Genomic DNA, 20,197 nt, shown 5'->3' with positions numbered 1-20,197 from the left:
AGGGAATACTCCATTTCTGAGGGAGGTATTTATCAAGTGAGTCAAGGGTTTCACTAATTCATCCCTGCATTCCTTTAGCAGTTTAGGTGAAATGTCATCCCAGCCATAAGACATTTTTGGTCGAAGTGCTGATATGATTGCTAGGACGTCCCCTCAGTAATGCCGTGGATATAAATGGACTGGCTAGATTTTCCGAGACTAAAATTTTGTGGCTTGACATGAGTTTCATTTGTACCAACTGTACTGAACTTTTGTATAAATTTCTCACACACTTCTTTTGGGTCATTTATTTCTTCACCATTTTCTTTTAATGTTATGTTGCTGTGTTCATAGGAATTCTGTTTCCCACTTTCTTTATGCATTATTTTCCAGGCAGTTTTACTGATACAGCTAGAGTTCCTTATTTCAGAGGTATATTTCTGTGCTTTTAGGTTAGTCAAGGACACTCTGTATGTTTTTCTGAGCAGTTTATATTTTGTTGAGAAATATTGTAGTTTAGTATCTCTAAAAAGTATATAGCAATCTTTCATTTTCGCCCTCACTTCAATAATTTCAGAAGGGAGATTCTCAACTTTATGGTTTACAGCTTTATTTACTTTTTTAACTAACGGACAGGCTTCATTTAAAGTGTTACTGAATATCTTATAGAAATATTCCCAATTTTTATTCATTTCAGTTGCATTGTACACTGGTTCCCATTTTTCATTCCCTAGTGCCATCTTAAGTTTAGAATAATTAAATTTTCTTTTATATATAGCTGTATCACTTTCAGTTACATCTACGTTCCCTGCATCAATTTCCATAGTAAGGGCTCTGTGATCACAAATGTAGTTTTCTAAGGTGTTTACATTTACTTTCTCTTTTCCTACATTTGTGAGAACATGGTACATACATGTCTTTGTATTTGCAGTGACTCTTGTAGGTTCTGAGTTCATTCGTTTAAAGTTATAACACTGTAATACATCCATATAGCACAAATAGCTAACACTATTGTTTAATGAGTCTATGTTGATGTCTCCAACAAGCAACAAGAGTTTTTTATACATTGCTGTCCACTCCAGCATGTCATCTAGGCAATTTAGAAACTCTTGTGTTACTTCCAGGTGACCTATACAGTGCTGCAATAATAAGGCTGTTGTTTCCATACTGCAACCTCAAATACCATTTCAGTACTCAGATCATCTATCCATTTAACTTTTTCGCATTTTACATCATTTCTACTTTAAATCCCTACCCCACCACTTTTGTGTGTCTTTCTGCAGTACAAGTTTATAAGTTTGTAATTTTTTAGCCTTTAACCACCTCCACTATGACCTTGCCTAGTAAGGCGGCGCGGGTCTCCCGCGTCGCTCCCCTACGCTCTGTAAAGAAGTGTGGGACTCATCATCATCATCAACCATATGCTTCCCCTTCCTTGCATCCCAATTCACTCGCTAGGAAGAGGTGTGGCTTAGTTTCATTTAGGTAAATACTCAGATGCTCTGTTTTATTAGTTACATAATGGACATTATGATATGCAAGGGTTAATTTATTATGCTTTCCTCTAAGAAAAACATCATTGTCTACCTTGTGACTGAGAATTCTGTTTAAATCGTCTTTTTCTTTGATAATTTCCCATATTTTGTCACACAAGAATTTTTTGCCTTCAAAATTTAGGTGCATACCATGTCTGGTATGTAGGCTTCTTTTCAGTTTGCCTATATCTAATATTTTACATTTGCCAAAACGAGCACACATTTGTTTCATTTTAATGTTTGTTTTTCGGATCAACTTATTTACACATGAATTGTACATGAGACCATACCTGTGAGGCAGTAATAATGGTGTTGATTTATGTTGACGACACATTTATAGTCTGGCCAAATGGAGTAGAAGCTCTTTAGCACTTCCTTGAACATATGAACACCATGCACCCAAACATCCAGCTCACTGTCAAGAAGGGGGAGGAAGGAAGGCTGCCATTTTTAGATGTTTAGGTACAACAAAGTCGGATGAACATCTTGCCACTCAGTGCACTGCAAGCCAATGCACACTGATTTATATCTCAGGACCCAGAGTTTTCATCGTGCAGTCCACAAGAGAGCAGTTTTAAATACATTGATACACCAAGCAAAGATTGTTTATGATGAGGACCATTCAGATTCTGAAATTAATCATCTGAAGTCCGTGTTCTGAAAGAACGCCTATGTTTCACACAATATGTAGTCAGCGTTCTTCAAGAACAGGAACATGTTGGATCATTCATGCAATGAGGCACCAATTGTATACCTTTCTTTCTGTGTTGCTACATCCAGCAAAGGCAGAGGCCTGGAGAGACGAGGTATAAGACTTATTTTTCAGCCTCCTAAGAAGATAAGAGCTATACCCTGTTTAGGACAGTCTCTGCCTCATAACTTCCCTTGTGATGGTAAAAGCAGTTACATTGATCATTCCATCCATACCATTTCTGACCACTGTGCAGAATATCAGTGGCATATTAAAAATCGAGAGCTCGAGAAATCTGCAGTTGCTGGGTACAGACTTACAAACAAACACAAAATATTGTCTGAGGAAACAAAAAGTTCTGTCCCATCCTCCTACATACTGGGATTCTGTAATGAAAGAGGCTGTACAAATAAGAATGTGTGAGAAAAACTTCCACCATGACGGCAAACGTACTGTCAGTGGTGCCTGAAAGCAAACTTGGTGGCACCCCCAACACAGGTATTAGAACTGCCTGTGACAGCACTACTCACTTACCAACCAATCACAAGGTGGCTACGAGCTATATGATGTCACCACAGCAGCAGTCAGTTGCACCTGATGAAGATGATGGAGGTAATCATCGAAAGCTTGATGTTTCACCCTGAATTGGCCTCACATGAAGTCATGTTCACATAGCTCACTTCATCCTGGTCTGGTTTTGTGAGCACGAGGACGAATTGTTACATCTCACCTGGCCACCACAGTCAGCAGATCTCAATGTTGTTGAGCTTTTATGGTTTGCCTTGGACAGAAGTGTGCATGATCGCTATTCATCTCAATCATTACCTGAACTGGCCACTATTTTGCAGGAAGAATGGTGTAAGATTCCCCTGGAAACTATACAGGACCTATATTTAACCATCCTGACATGACTTACAGTGTTTTGAATGCCACTGGGTTTCCTACATTGCATTAGGCATCGTAATATGTTGTGTTTTTGGTGTTTCCATATTTTTGTTCACTCCCTGTAGATCCAGAATATTTTAGTCACCCTTCATGAATGTACATGTTTTCATAACATCTTTTGTAATGTTCTTCAAGCTTTTTATCCAAGTCATAGACATCTGCCACATTTGAGAAAAAACAGTATCTTAACTGTTTCTTTCACCTCGTCACCTATTGTGAAGTGCTTGCCTCCTATAATCTCATTTAGGTAGCGGAACATGTGAAAATAGTTCAGTGCCAAGTCTGGAGTGTATGGTGGGTGTCAATCTGTTCCCATTCAAAAAATCTGATTATATTCTGGGTGTGGATGGCTGAATGTGGTCTGGCAATGTCATGCAGCAGCAAAACTCCAGACATCAGAAGGCCAAGTCACTTATTCTGTATTGCACCTCGAAGTTTAGTCAGGGTAGCACAGTAAGTGACTGCATTTGTTGTCCCTAGGTGCATAAACTTGACTGTCCCAAAACACGGTTGCCATAATCTTGCTTGTTGACATTGTGTGCTTGGCCTTGACTTTGGTAGTGATGTCATGTGACACCATTCCGTTGACTGAAGTGTAGAATTTGAGTCATGTGAGGGGACTGATGACCATAGCTATTAAGTCCCATAGTGCTCAGAGTCATTTGAACCATTGGAGTCATGTGAGAAACCCGCATCTCATCCTCTGTGAAAATGTTCTCTAAAAATTTATCACCTATGTCATAAAGTCCAAAAAATCAAGAGCACAAGCCATTTTTTCCATTTTGTGTATCTCAGTAAGCAGCTTGGGAACACAGCATGTGCACAATTTGTGAAATTGCAACTTTGACTTTGACTAGATCGTCTGAGATTACTGGTGATAAACCTGGTTCAGTTCATCATTGTCATTTTCCCACTTTCCCTTGAAAGCTCCCACCCACTTATACATATTGCTGTCTTTTATCAATTGAGGCCATATGCCTCACTTTTCTCTCAGTTATTGTCCACTGCTGTAATGTTCCTTGCTGTCAAAAACTAAATGACTGACTGTATTACATAGTTGGTGGGCTGATCACTTGTTTCAAACATTTTGAACTGACACTCTAAACAGCATACTATGACAATACCAATGCAGATGGCGTCGTTTGACAAGCAAGGCACGTTGGGAGTCAAAGCGCGTGCATGTTTCAATGGTAACGTAAGTTTCAGTTAGCTATAGCAATTCAGACCTTTCTTTTCATATAACTTGTGTACATGCTGTGTATTTTCTGTCAAATATTAAGCTTCAGTAATTTGAAAGCCAACAGTGCTCTCAACTAAAAAAGTGGATATAATGTAACAGGTCTGCAAAAACAGAATACCTCCAGCACAGATATTTTTGAAATAAATGTGAAGTTTTGCAGTGTATTTGAAAAAAAAAATGCTTCAGATGTATATATTTATCCAAGTCTTTTCTCTGTCTGTTACAGAAACAACTGGAAGCAACAAAAAGCCTCGAGATAGTGATTATTAAATCTCACAAAAAAATACTCAAATTTTGGATATGCAGGCCAAGCACAGTCAGTTGTACCTGCATATGTCTTGTTATTAATTTAACTTTTTTGTTATTTGCTTTTGTTGTAAATGGAATAATATATTTTTCTAAACAGATATCTTGAGTATTTCATCTCTATCATTGTACCCTCCCCTCTACTCTATTACAGTTTTTACTGACAGTACAAGAAAAGGAGACAAGTCCTTTCTTTTTGTATCAAATAGAGAAAAGAGCTCAGTGTTGATTGAGAGCAGTGTCCTGCATAGAAAGAAAGATAAGAAAGCATTTTAAGATAACTACTCCATCAGTGATACCACACACAAGGTGGTTAATCCAGCTTTGTTACAGTCATATGAGCACAAATAAAGCTGAGCATCAACACTGCAAAAAAGAAGGGACAATGATTAGAATTTAACATGTTATAGACAGTAAGTCTTTTAGAGATAAGGAATAAAACTTACACAACAGAATTTCGCAATATTATTTTAGGTAGCCTCGAAGTAAGATACACAAGATAATGAACACTGTGGGCATCATAAAGAAACAGAATTTAATATCAGGCATGAACATTAGCTCACCAAAAAGCTGAAATACTATCCAAGCTGCTTGTAGTGGAATATTTGTGACAACTTAAAGACTAGTGATGTACTGGGACTCGAACTGATATTTCCGCCTTCCATAGACATTCAGTTACCTGTTGCACAATCTGAGCGTGCCTTGCAGTCCAGCTCAAAGTTTCAACTTACTAGTAATTTCTCTTCATACCACTGAAACTTCACAGTAGCTTATAATTATAAATTGTGTGATGATCTTCAGTGCAAGTGCAGACATACTCCATAGTGTGTGTGTGTGTGGGGGGGGGGGGGGGCTGTAAAAGTGCTCAGATGTTATGCTATCAAGTGCTCTTCATAAATTAGTTACACATGTTATTAAAAAAGTCTAAAAATGAAAAATGGGTAGCAAATAGTTTCATTTAAAACTGTTGTCACTCTTACCCATGCTCACTTGTGTCTGCCCACTTATTCACACTATCACTCTGTATGTAAATGACTGTAGCTTTGGTTGTTCTAAAAACTATCGAAACATGATAAAATAAGGATACAGCGTTGTGTCATTGATCACTGAGAAAAATATGATTGAACCAGCCAGTCTGATAACACATTAAAAATTTCTACCATTTTTGTTAGGGAACAAGTCAGGCATTTCACAAAATTTTAAAATTTGTGCCACATTTTCCACATTGGCAGCTGAAATACAGGGGAAAATCTGCAGGTAAGTTAGCCTCTGACCTCTTGTCTGAATATAAAATACATTTAGTTAAAAATTGATATAATGTGATCAGTAAGCATCAAACACCACTCATTGGAGGGTCGTCCTGTTGGAGCAAGAAAACAAGCCTTATTGGATTATTAGTTGCTGTTTTAGCCTATGACCTGCATCTTTACAGAGCCACTACTAGCTGTGTTTGACAGATTATTATTATTATTATTATTATTATTATTACAATTGCAGTCTACAGTACATTAATGACAATTTTATTTTATAAATAGTTTACTGTGCACCCTCAGTACCCAAATCTGCTTTTACACTATCTCACTTTTATTAAGCTTTAAATGTAGAGAGAAAGGCAAGGGACTGCCTTATTATAAAAATGTATTAAATAATAGAAACTGCTACCAACCCCAGTTTTAAAAGATAAATAAATTATCACATTAACGTTACGTGTAATTATTGTTCATGATTCTGGTATTATGATATCTACACATGAATAAGAACATATATCTAAAAACAAAGAAGATGTGACTTACCAAACGAAAGCGCTGGCAGGTTGATAGACACACAAACATACACACAAAATTCTAGCTTTCGCAACCAATGGTTGCTTCATCAGGAAAGAGGGAAGGAGAGGGAAAGACGAAAGGATGTGGGTTTTAAGGGAGAGGGTAGGGAGTCATTCCAATCCCGGGAGTGGAAAGACTTACCTTAGGGGAAAAAAAGGACAGGTATACACTTGCATACACACACATATCCATCCGCACACACACAGACACAAGCAGACATTTGTAAAGGCAAAGAGTTTGGGCAGAGATGTCAGTCAAGTCGGAAGTACATAGGCAAAGGTGTTGTTGAATGACAGGTGAGGTATGAGCAGCGGCAACTTGAAATTAGCGGAGGTTGAGGCCTGGCGGGTAACGAGACGAGAGGATATACTGAAGGGCAAGTTCCCATCTCCGGAGTTCTGACAGGTTGGTGTTAGTGGGAAGTATCCAGATAACCCAGACAGTGTAACACTGTGCCAAGATGTGCTGGCCATGCACCAAGGCATGTTTAGCCACAGGGTGATCCTCATTACCAACAAACACTGTCTGCCTGTGTCCATTCATGTGAATGGACAGTTTGTTGCTGGTCATTCCCACATAGAAAGCTTCACAGTGTAGGCAGGTCAGTTGGTAAATCACGTGGGTGCTTTCACACGTGGCTCTGTCTTTGATCGTGTACTTTTTCCGGGTTACAGGACTGGAGTAGGTGGTGGTGGGAGGGTGCATGGGACAGGTTTTACACCGGGGGGCAGTTACAAGGGTAGGAGCCAGAGGGTAGGGAAGGTGGTTTGGGGATTTCATAGGGATGAACTAAGAGGTTAACGAAGGTTAGGTGGACGGCGGAAAGACACTCTTGGTGGAGTGGGGAGGATTTCATGAAGGATGGATCTCATTTCAGGGCAGGATTTGAGGAAGTCATATCCCTGCTGGAGAGCCACATTCAGAGTCTGATCCAGTCCCGGAAAGTATCCTGTCACAAGTGGGGCACTTTTGGGGTTCTTCTGTGGGAGGTTCTGGGTTTGAGGGGATGAGGAAGTGGCTCTGGTTATTTGCTTCTGCACCAGGTCGGGAGGGTAGTTGCGGGATGCGAAAGCTGTTTTCAGGTTGTTGGTGTAATGGTTCAGGGCTTCCGGACTGGAGCAGATTCATTTGCCACGAAGACCTAGGCTGTAGGGTAGGGACCAATTGATGTGGAATGGGTGGCAGCTGTCATAATGGAGGTACTGTTATTTGTTGGTGGGCTTGATGTGGATGGACGTGTGAAGCTGGCCATTGGGCAGGTGGAGGTCAACGTCAAGGAAAGTGGCATGGGATTTGGAGTAGGACCAGGTGAATCTGATGGAACCAAAGGAGTTGAGGTTGGAGAGGAAATTCTGGAGTTGTTCTTCACTGTGGGTCCAGATCATGAAGATGTCATCAATAAATCTGTAACAAACTTTGGGTTGGCAGGCTTGGGTAACCAAGAAAGCTTCCTCTAATCGACCCATAAATAGGTTGGCATACAAGGGGGCCATCCTGGTACCCATGGCTGTTCCCTTTAGTTGTTGGTATGTCTGGCCTTCGAAAGTGAAGAAGTTGTGGGTCAGGATGAAGCTGCCTAAGGTAATGAGGAAAGAGGTTTTAGGTAGGGTCCCCCTTACCCTCTCCCTTAAAACCCACATCCTTTCATCTTTCCCTCTCCTTCCCTCTTTCCTGATGAAGCAACCATTGGTTGCGAAAGCTAGAATCTTGTGTGTATGTTCGTGTTTGTTTGTGTGTCTATCAACCTGCCAGCACTTTCGTTTGATAAGTCACATCTTCTTTGTTTTTAGATATATTTTTCCCACATGGAATGTTTCCCTCTATTATATTCATGAATAAGAACAGTTGGCTCTCACTGCCAATGACTCCGTAGCTGGAGTGCTGCAGCACCCTCACCACTCAGAATATTGCAAATGTGAGTTGATTAATCACAAGTGCAGTTGTTTATGGACAGGAGGAATTTTTACATTTGAGACACATTTTAGTAAGTAAATATTGCAGGCAATATTTTTACGTATATAGCTGATATGCTCTTCCCATGTAAGATGTTCGTTAATCACAGTGCCTTACATTTATCATATGTTTAATATGAGATTAGTTATAATTTAACAAGAACTTCATTACAACAGTCTCTTCCTTAATCTGTGTAAGTGTTTTCATAGCTAGTTCTTTTTATTACTTTGGAATCCTAGCTGCTCAGTACAGCTTCATCTAATAAAAGATGTGACATCATTGTAGTTCACAAACTTTGTGTTTTGTGGCAGTGTTATGTCATTAAGATACTCAAGTAACAAAAATGGCCCAAGAACACTTCCTTGGGTGAGTACATAGTTGAAAGTTTTGTAGGCTGACTTAGGATCTTACTTTAATGTTTATAATGTAGTTCAGTACACTGTCTTCTATCTTTCACATAAGAACTTAAGAAATTCAGTGTTACTCCTGTTATACTGTTGGTTTCTAATTTGAATAATAGTACTGCATGATTCACAGAATCTAAGGCCCGATGACTTTGTTTCCTTTACTGTATTTTACAGACTACAAGATGCACCTTAATTCTTAAGCAGATAATATTTTCACCATTTTTAATATTGATTGCAAAGCCAGACTGAAAAAACTCTTAGTTTATAAATCCAAACTGAAGAATCGATAAAGAACCTTTCCTTCTCTCCCACACTCTGTTAATCCATAATTTCATACCATCTCAGTCCATCCAGTCTTTGTCGTGCGTGAATCATAACACCTGGTGGTATTTCAGAAGGTTTTGGCCTTGTTTTACACTTAAAAATTATCAGTGGATTAAGTTTAGTATAATCTGCGCACCATGAAAGGACAACAGTGTAGTGCTTTTTTTCCCCCCACTTGTTTTCATAGTTACAGTTTGAGCACCTTTCATGGCAACAGTTTTTTGACTCTGCACATCAAATGTCAGAGGAGGTGTGTCCATATTATTCATTTGGCATAGTTCCACACTGGTTTTCTTTCAATGTTGAATTATAAAGCAATGGAAAAATAATATTTTCTCTTCATATTCATGTGGCTTTTTGTGAGGTATTTTGGGTTTGGTTTGTATGCTAAGTCCATGACGCGTCATAAACCTGTAACACCAATCAACTCCACCCTTAGAGTCTGTTAAGTTCCACTGTTCCTCTGTAGTGCTAGCTTATAAGCATGTATTTGAATCATTTTTTTATTAATTCCAATGCTATTTTGACAGTGTCAATATGCCATCTTCTAGTTTTTGCCATTTTGTGTTCTGTCCTCTATTTACATATTTAGTCTTCCTCATTTTTTTCAGTTCTTCTTTACTACACCGCCAGTTGTGAATGTTTTTTTTTCTGTTGGTGGAGGACCGAAATGCAGCTCAGCTGCTCTGTTCCCATGTTCTCCTGCATATGCTATTACTTTCAATTTATAGCCCTTACCATACCTATTAATTTTTCCATTACAAAACTAGCTACTGACAAAAATAGTGTCCTGTTACTGATAACGCAAATCACTTTCAGTTCAAGTTCATTGGCACTGTAGAAAGCAGTGACATATCATAGGCTGGACAGTGTTATGGGTTTGTGATGGCAGGACGGGAAGGAGACAGTGTTAGCAAGCTTGTGAATTCCCATAACTCATGTTTGATGCATCAGTGCACTGCTGCTGCCAGTTGAATCCAATGTTGCTAGACAGAGGTAGGTTTCCCACGGTATTGAATATATTTCCATTTTTAAGACTGGTGGGAATTTACATCAAACACTGGACATTTTTATATAATTTCAAGTACAAGACGCACTGAATTTTGGAGAAAATTTTTTGAAGAAAAAAGTGTGTCTAATAGTCCATAAAATATGGTATCCAGTCTGTTTAGCATTTCATGGAAAAAATTTGCCACTGCCGTTATTGTGGATCATCCTTTTCGGACCCCTTACTGCAGATTGTTTGAATAGGTTGTATTTACAGAAGACAGATGCCATTTGATCTATAGTTATTCTTTCAAACAACTTGCCAAATGAAGTCAATGAAATTTGCCTGTAATTACTTATGTCAGTGGTTGCTCACTTTTTATACATCACCCATATCATGGTAATTTTTAAAAGCTCAGGAAAGGTCCCATGGCCAATTGAACAGTTCATTAAGTGTGCCGTTGGTTTTATTCATTCTTTTTGCTTTCATCAACTAATGTAGATGATATGTCATTCGAGCCAATAGATACTTTTATTTTGAGTTTTGATTTTATATTCATGACCCATATTCCATTAAGCTCCTTAGGAACTGTTTTTGGCTCACTCACCAACATTCCGTTTGCTTCTAGTGCAATATTACTGCAGCCAGGTTATTACCTAATGACACATTCTTTGTTTACCATGGTCCAGGCTGTTTTACAAACATTACTGGTTCACTTACCTTTTCAGCATAGTGTGCTTTTAGAGCCTTCAGGCATTCCTTGTAAGTTTTTCTGCTGCTTTTTTATTTTGTTTGGAAGTACTGCAGTTCCGTCTCTGAACAGCAAATATAGGTCTTTCATATTTTGTGCCTGATATTAGCTTGGAAATAAATAAATAAAATTATATAAATCGTAGGTGGAGGGGGCGAAACGAAAGCTGCATCAGGACTTTATGCAGAATCAGTGGTGACAAGTAAAAATATGTGCCGGACCAGGATTTGAATCCGGGACTCCTGCTTACTAGGCAGCAATGCTGACCACTGTGCCAGCTGGACACTGTTTATGGTAACTGCACAACTATCTTGGCACACCTCGTGGGTGATCCACATTCCCACCCAGCACGACCTATCAAAAGCACTTCTCTGTTGGGCAGCATACATCAATACATGTAGGGTGTCCTAGGAAGAATGGTCAGTATTCAGAGATATGACAGGAATTATCATTTGAGACAAAAAAGTCCAATAAACACGGGCTCTAAAATGCACACCTTAAGATCTATAAGCATTTCTTCATCTTTTCTACTGTGAAACATATCTCTTCTACCGAGCAGGTGCTCATAGCTCTTAACATTTGCATTTGAGAGCCCATATTTACTAGATAATTTTTTTCTTGTTTTGGTCTATACTACTCCTCCCAAACATGGAAAGCAAAGAACATGCAGTAGAAGAAATTTGTTCTACTGCATCAAAGGTGAAGTAGACATCATACCTCTTAAGATATGCATTTTAGAGTCCATGTTTACTAGACTTTTTTAATTTGAATTATTGTTTCTGTCCTATCCCCAAATATTGGTGATACCTCATATGACACCCTGTATATTCAAACTGCAGAGCACAAAAAGTCATTCAGTGGCCTTATTTGTTGTACATTGGGTCTTAAAAGTGTGGTCCATCCCTTGTCAGGCACTTCACATCCTGAATGAGATTTTCACCTGCAGCAGAGTGTGCGCTGATATGAAACTTCCTGGCAGATTAAAACTGTGTGCCCAACCGAGACTCGAACTCGGGACCTTTGCCTTTCACGGGCAAGTGCTCTACCAGGTCCCGAGTTCGAGTCTCGGTCGGGCACACAGTTTTAATCTGCCAGGAAGTTTCATATCACTTCACATCCTGTAGATGTGCTGTGTCATTTTCTCTTTTGATGGCATGTAACACATGAGCTCTGGCATGGGAATGTGCACCACACTGAAAACAAAAGTTCCCTTCAGCAATTCAGGAGTCAAGGCTTCTGGTAAAACATGGAAACTTCATGCCCTCTTAACCAAGTGGTGACAACAATGAGCCAGAGTTTGAGATTCAGCTGTGTTTCTTTTCCAATAAAATATCATTAAAACAGTGCTGGATCTTCAATGACAAAGTTCTGTTGATAATGATCGAACTTCATGGTCTCTTCCTCCCCAAAGATTCCAATAATTTTGTGGCCCTTCCATGGAATATTTATATGAGAATCTGTTGAGAGTAGCACGTGTTTCTTCATCACATATTATATTGTACAAAATATGATCTCTTAAAACAGTGTTTTCCAACCTGGGCATAATTACACTCCCCCCCCCCCCCCCCCCAAGGGGTAAAATTAAATTTTTTAAGGGATAAAGAAAAAAGTGTTCATTTGTGTTCCCTTATGAAACTAAATTACTTTTTAAAAATATGACTGTTATCACTATTTCATAATACTGTAATACTGATGACGTAAGTTACCATAAGTGTGGTGGAGTTTACAGTTTGTGAACACAAATCTGTGCACCCAAGAGGAGCTCAAAACATTTCATTGGATTGTTCTTCCTCATCCACCCTATAGTCTGGATCTTGCACCTCCCGACTACCATCTGTATGGCCCAATGAAGGATACACTCTGCAGGAAGCAGTATATGGATGATGGGGAGGTTACTGATGCAGCAACATATTGGGTCTGACTTCAACTAGCAAGTGGTACCGTGGAGACAAACAGACTCTCCCAGTAAGGTGGCATAAGGCTGTCGCATTGAACAGATGATGATGTTATTGTTGTGGTCCTCGGTCCAGAGACTGGTTTGATGCAGCTCTCCATGCCACTCTATCCTGTGCAAACTTCTTCATCTCCCAGTACCTACTGCAACCTACATCCTTCTGAATCTGCTTAGTGTATTCATCTCTTAGTCTCCAATTGCAATTTTTACCCCCCACACTGCCCTCAAATACTAAATTGGTGATCCCTTGATGCCTCAGAACATGTCCTACCAACCGATCCCTTCTTCTAGTCAAGTTGTGCCACAAATTTCTCTTCGCCCCAATTCTATGCAATACCTCCTCATTAGTTATGTGATCTACCCATCTAATCTTCAGCATTCTTCTGCAGCACCACATTTTGAAAGCTTCTATTCTCTTCTTGTCCAAACTATTTATCATCCATGTTTCACTTCCACACATGGCTACACTCCATCCAAATAATTTAATGGCATTGCATATTCAGTTATTACCACTCTGCATTGATCCATTTAATTAATTTCATTCCACTGAATTGTAGCTCCCATCATTAAGCTTGAAGTCTCCTTACTTTACAAGTGTGTAGGCATCTGCAGGCACTGTAATTTCAGTATTATCCTTTAGAGATATTTGTCTTCATCATTTCGAAATTAAAAACGATTTTTTAAACCAACTTTTCCAGCATATCATGTGATAACTGAAATATGGTGATGTATATGGAAAGCAATTACCGTAAACCAAAAACTTAGGCACTGTGAAGATGGACCAAATGTCGGTTGTTTCAGTTATCTTCAGTCTCAAGATGACATGGCCTAAGGCCCAAAAGGATTTCATTCAAATTATTACTTCTTGTCCGCAATTTAGTCATCACGGCAACTGGCAGAAGTTACATTAGTGACTGTAATAAACACTTTATGAAATTCCTTTCCAATTAAGATTATAGTGCTAGTTCTTCAAGGTTCTCAGAAGACCTTCTGTGAAGTTTGGAAGGTAGGAGACGAAGTACTGGCAGAGTTAAAGCTGTCAGAACGGGTCGTGAGTAGTGCTTGAGTAGCTCAGATGGTAGAGCACTTGCCTGCGAAAGGCAAAGGTCCCGAGTTCCAGTCTCGGTCTGGCACACAGTTTTAATCTGCCAGAAAGTTTCAACAAGATTATAGTTCTTCATTTTGATATATGTACTTTGAAATATGAATAGCCAGACACCATGCTTCAGTCATAACAATGAATTACTGGCCCAGTAATGAAGACCATAGTCTTGAATTCGGTTAAAGTAAGATTCATACATATGTACCATCCAATCAGCTGGTTTAGTTTTCCAATGGTCAAATCGCTTCAGATGAATTAGAAGAAGATTGCTTCAGCTGTGCTATATCTGACTTAATTTCCAATTTTTAATTCCTCCATTCACAGCAGACTGTTTACAGGCAGCAGTGTTCTTTACTTAGAAACATTGCCCCTAATGAATTTTGCTACTCTATGCTCTTTCTCCATCGATTTCGGTGCCAATGCGACGTTAAATTCTGACAAATCTTCCTTCTTTCCTCTCTTCCTAAAAATCAAATATTGTACATCCATGTCTAAAAAAAATGTTTTATTTCACTGGACCCTGAATGGCGAGCTGCAGTCTACTCAGTAATACTGTATACCAACGGTATTTAACGTTAAAATAATATATTATGCTAAAAATGATTCCAGCTTAACGACAGGGTTACGTTAGCTAAAGATCGAACCACATACAACGATCTATCTGCACAGATTGCTGTGTACATCGGATCTGTGCAGACAGGTCGTAGCATGTGGACTGAAATTTTGTGCAGATATGCGATGTGCGCAAACCTATTTAGCGTTGGCGGATTGAGTAAAACTGCTCAATAAGTCGCCGCATATCCCATCTGCGCAATCAATTCGCATTGTTTGGGCAAGAAATCACTGCAAATCTCGCACGTGGAATATCCGGTGTTTATATCTGACATGCCAAAATAAAATAGAGGTTGAATTCTACCAACAAAATCATTATTTATTATTGAACTATACAGCTTAGGAATTTACTTCCTAAAAATGTCATTTAATCCAGTCCAGCATGCCTATGGCAGTCATGTAAATGATGAACAAAATTTTGCGTGACGGCTCAGCATGTAGACACTGGGTTGGCTGCCAATTCGCTATGAATATTTTCTTTCAGGTGTTTCAGAGATGTCGAATTATTGGCATACGATTCAGATTTGACATATCCCCATAAAAAAAAGTCCATGGGGCTCAAATCTAGATTGATATGGGGCCAAATTTGGTCACCCTTCCTGGAGATCAATTTGCCCAGGAAAATTGTGCGAACTAGCGGTAGAGGCGCATTGGATGTGTGTGCTGTGGTTTCGTCTTGCTCAAACCATGAGTTTGGTTATAACCAGGAAAGTTTTGCATTTCAAGCACCATAAAGTCATTTAACATCGTCACATAATGTGGTGACTTCACTTTCACTGAACGACCGCTCTCGTCCTCAAAAAAGTACTGTCCCATTATTTCTCGAGCTGACATTGCAGACTAACGGCAACTTTGCTTACTGACGTGACTGTTCAGGTGAAAATGAGCGTCGTCAGGAAACAAGATGATGTTAAAATTAACGAACTGCAGCCTATGTCTGGCATCTTGAGGCTTTAATTCTTGCACCAACTGAATTTTCTTTTTGCAGAATTCGGTGCAGTGATGATCTATGTACACATCAAGAACTTGCACACTTACGAATGGAGAGTTTAGGATCGTCATGAACACATCGATTTACACTCTCCACAGATTTGCCTCCTGTTGATGACCTTGGTCGCCCGTATTGTAAACTGGCTAGTGTTGAACCACTTCCGAATAAGGGGGACACTTGGAGTATCATTTACATTATGGAATCCACGATCACTGCAAAATTTCCTCTGTGCTACAGTCGCCGAAACATCGTTTTTGTTATATTCTCCCACACAGAACGCGCGGTCCCCTTTCGATAAGCGCTCCATATACTCTGAATTGCTAAAGACAAAGAAAGCCATAGTCTAACATAACAGTAGCAAAACTTCGTATCGTTTTGTTACTCCCAGCGACAGCATCGCTCCAGTCGGCCAGCAAGCGACTCTTGTGAATATGATATCGGATGAGCGCGAATAGTAACGTTTATATTGATTTATAACACAGTTTGTACAACAGGGAATGTGTGTGTGTGTGTGTGTGTGTGTGTGTGTGTGTGTGTGTGTGTGTGTGTGTGTGTAGTGCCATAAAAACCGATGATAGCTAAAAAGTTACGTCACATTTGCGATTATTCAGTTTCCTAAGGACCCTGCGAGATGCGAAACGTCGCATCACAGGAAAGCTAATTTACGGTCTGTTGCAATGCACAGACGTTCACTGAATAATGTCGTTTCCTTTTAATAACAAAAAACTGGTAGTAAACACCAGAAGACCTGACCTTTTACGTAACAACATTGAGGACTGCAGCACCATTCCCCCTTTCAATTATCGAACACACGCAAGAATAGCTGATAAATTGTTTAGTGTATCTGGGATTGTAAAACATTTAAGATCCATAGACACCAGAGAGACATCTGGCCCAAATGGTATTTTATGTTGACTATGCTACAAATATAGCACCATTCTTATCCACCAGCTATCAGAGATCATTGGAATAGTGGAATGTTCCACGGGACGGAAGAAGGCCCAGGTCATAGCAATCTATAAAAAGTGTAGAAAATCGGATGCACATAATTACCGGGCAATTTCACAGACATCGATTTGTTGTAGAATCATGGAATATATTTTGGGTTGAGACATAATGACCTTTCAAGACTTTGAGATTTTACATTGATCTTAGGCTAAAAAAGTACTCCCATGAGTTTGTCCCCACCCTTAAAGATTTTGCTATCACACCAGCCAATTTACCCTTCCCTTTCCTATTGAGATGCAAGCCATATCTTGTGAAGTCCCACCTACCAATTCCATCAACAGGAACCAAACCTAATGCCTGACTAAGTAACCACCTGAAGCAGCTGATCTAGCTCCATATTGATGCTCCTGACAGACCTGTTCAATTCTACATCTACATCTACATTTATACTCCGCAAGCCACCCAATGGTGTGTGGCGGAGGGCACTTTACCTGCCACTGTCATTACCTCCCTTTCCTGTTCCAGTCGCGTATCGTTCGCGGGAAAAACGACTGCCTGAAAGCCTCCGTGGCGCTCTAATCTCTCTAATTTTACATTCGTGATCTCCTCGGGAGGTATAAGTAGGGGGAAGCAATATATTCGATACCTCATCCAGCTAATCATACTGCATGAAAGCAGGAACCAAGCCAACATTTGTATGGTTCGTTGCAGATGCTATTTTCACCAGGTCACACTCAATATTGTAACCCTGATCCCTATCAATACTGTTTCCCGCTCCATTCACCACCACAACATGATCCTGCTTTGTAAACCCCTTGCATAATGATCTACATCCTCTGTCGCTTGGCTAAGACATGCACTGGGCTTGAAAATACTTGTGACCTGGTACCTGTCACCTAAGTTTTACTGCAATATCTGCCCAACACCTCTTCCATGGCTACTACCTAACAACAGAACTTTCCTCCTATTTTCTACTTTTTTTTGCAATAGTTGGTTTCCTAGTGAAAGTCTGTTGAGTGCTGACTACACTTACATCTACTTGAGCCTCTTCCTTAGTTGACTGAGGAAGCAAGGCAAATCTATTGTTTGTGCCAATGATGAAACTGTTAGACACTGTTCTCTTTCTGTGGCCCCTGTTCCTTGCTATCACTTCCCACCTATCTTCACCCTTCTCCTCCCTTAACCTCATTAGTTCCTCCCTAGCGCCATCCAGTTCAGCCTGCAGGGCTCTAATCTTCCCTTCCTATTCCGCTATTTTCCTATCCCTTGAACATAATCTGCAATACCATGGATGAGACTCATATACTTCCCGATTCCCATGCCACTACATTCACCCCAATGTAACTATCTGCGACAACAGCTGCACAGAGCCCCAGAACTTACTTTTATACGGCAGCTCGAACACTTCTCACTCATGCTTGTTTACAATATTTTTACAGAATTTATCTAGGCAATAACAGTAATATTCTATTGACTACAGATCGCAAGAGTCAGTAAAGTTATGTGGAAAACTGATATACGTGTATACTATTAATATAGTAACATTGTGCAGTTAAACTGAAGTCAAGACTTTTATGCCCGAAAAATTAGGCCTAATATCGTGTATGCGTAATACGTACTTATCTGTTTTGAGAGGAAATAAAACCTTTAATTCTCAGAGGAGATACAGCACTACTATATATCTGTCTGTGTGTGTGTGTGTGTGTGTGTGTGTGTGTGTGTGTGTGTGTGTGTGGAAACCGACCCCTTAGGTTATGCTTTTATTTTTTTTCGAGAAGTACTTTGAAACGAGTGAAACCTTCAATAGATAATATAAAACAGAGTATAATTAACTTTCTTTACAGTGTAATATTAACTTAATTGACAGTTATTATAGAATTAGTTACTTATCTTCACGAGCTAAATATTCAAGCACGTGCAATCTGCGAGAGTGTCGTGACTGTACTTACTAGACTGTGAGAAAAAAATGAACATGCCCTGCACTCTCCTCCGATCTGTTGTGAGCTCTTCAAATATAACCTTTCTTCTAAAAAACCTGTTATGTTTCAGGTAGCAGTTTCTTCAGTTTAATGCTTATCATCTTTCTGAAAAGGCCGATACCAGTCAGTGCACTAGAGAATTGCTGAGTTTATTGATAAATATTGGCTAAGTTCAAAAAAAGTTTGTGGGAAGTTAAGAGCAAGGTGTACAGCAATGAGAATAAGAAAACAACTACTTATAATTCCGTAATAGAGAATATAGAAGCAGATTACACTGCGACAAACGGGAAAACGGTAATAAAAAAAGATTCGTTGTGATCTGTTTACACCAAAAAAAGTCAAGTAAAGGAAAGTAATCTATCTGGCACCGGAATAACGAAACATAAGCCAAGTTGGTGGTTTTTTGTCGTCGTGTGCTTGCTGATCGATCAGGAAATACCGAGATCAGCATTGCACGACTGAGATCGAAGTTGAAAATGCTAAGTCAGAGGAAGTGGAGCATGAGGAGTTGCGAATGTCTATAGATATTGCCCATCCATTTAAAAACAATTTAGATAGTCGTTATGTACTCCCTGTAGTGCGTGAAACAAATTAATATTTGAAAATTTCTTTCCTTTAGGGGCCACTGGAACTGATGGCATTTCCAACAGAGTACTAAAAGCTTGTTCCCAACACATAAGTACGATTCTCAGCCACTTGTGTAGTAGCTCACTGAAAGGGGGCATTTTTTCAGGTAGACTGAAATGTGCTATTGTTAAACCACTACTACCACCCAGTCTCACTTTGACAGCTTTAGCCAAAATTCTTGAAAAAATAATTAATCCAAGAGTAGCTTTACTTAAAAGAAGTACAAAAAATTCGGTTTTCAGAAAGGCTTTTCAACAGAAAATTATTTATAAGCTTTCACAGATGAAATATTAAATGCTCTTAATAACCGAACATCATCGATTAGGATTTTCTGTGGTGTCTCAGAGGCTTTTGACTATGTGTCTCATCAGAATTCTTCTAGGTAAGTTTAAGAACTGTGGCATTGCTGGGGCAATGCGCAAATGGTTTAATTCATATTTAATTGGAAGAATACCCCGAAGGTTGAAATTCGCAGTACAGATAGACTGCAAAAATCAAAAGAGTATCAACAACAGAGTCCCACAGGGTTCACTCTTGGATCCCTTATTGTTCTTAATATACATTAATGACAGTTCTATACAGTGAATAGAGTAAAGCCATTGATGAATATGGTCTTTGAACAGGACTCTGTTGCTGAGTTAGAATATTCAAAATTTCTGGCATTGATGAGAATTTGAATTGGAAGAAACATTTTGATGATCTGCTGAAACATTTGATTTCAGCTACTTATGCCATTAGGGTTATTGCAAATTTTGGTGATAAAGATTTCAATAAATTAGCCTACAGTGCCTGTTTCCAATCACTGCTTTGATTGGCATCATATTCTGGGATGATTCATTATTAAGAGAAAAAGTATTCATTGCACAAAAAGGTGTACTCAGAATAATAGGTCGAGCCCATCCAAGCTCATCTTGTAGACATACATTTAAGGATCTAATGATATTCGCAGTACCTTCACAATATGAAATTTGTTATTAATAATCAACCCAATTCAAAAATAACATCGAAGTGCATAGCTACAACACTAGAAGAAAACATG

At 39.2% G+C, this 20,197-nt stretch overlaps 1 protein-coding gene across 1 annotated transcript in view; it reads left to right on the top strand.

Annotated features, from left to right (window-relative positions):
* Nucleotides 1-4,797, top strand: part of LOC124619830 (polypeptide N-acetylgalactosaminyltransferase 35A) — a 165,276-nt gene extending 160,479 nt beyond the window's left edge. Inside the window, exon 13 of the mRNA XM_047146438.1 lies at nt 4,617-4,797. Within this exon, the coding sequence (XP_047002394.1) occupies nt 4,617 (1 nt within the window). The 3' untranslated portion in view covers nt 4,618-4,797. The remainder of the gene's footprint in view (nt 1-4,616) is intronic.
* The last annotated feature ends 15,400 nt before the right edge of the window (nt 4,798-20,197 follow it).

Source organism: Schistocerca americana, chromosome 6, assembly GCF_021461395.2.
Source record: "Schistocerca americana isolate TAMUIC-IGC-003095 chromosome 6, iqSchAmer2.1, whole genome shotgun sequence".
Classification (NCBI taxonomy): domain Eukaryota; kingdom Metazoa; phylum Arthropoda; class Insecta; order Orthoptera; family Acrididae; genus Schistocerca; species Schistocerca americana.
This window is presented reverse-complemented; position numbering and strand designations above follow the sequence as displayed.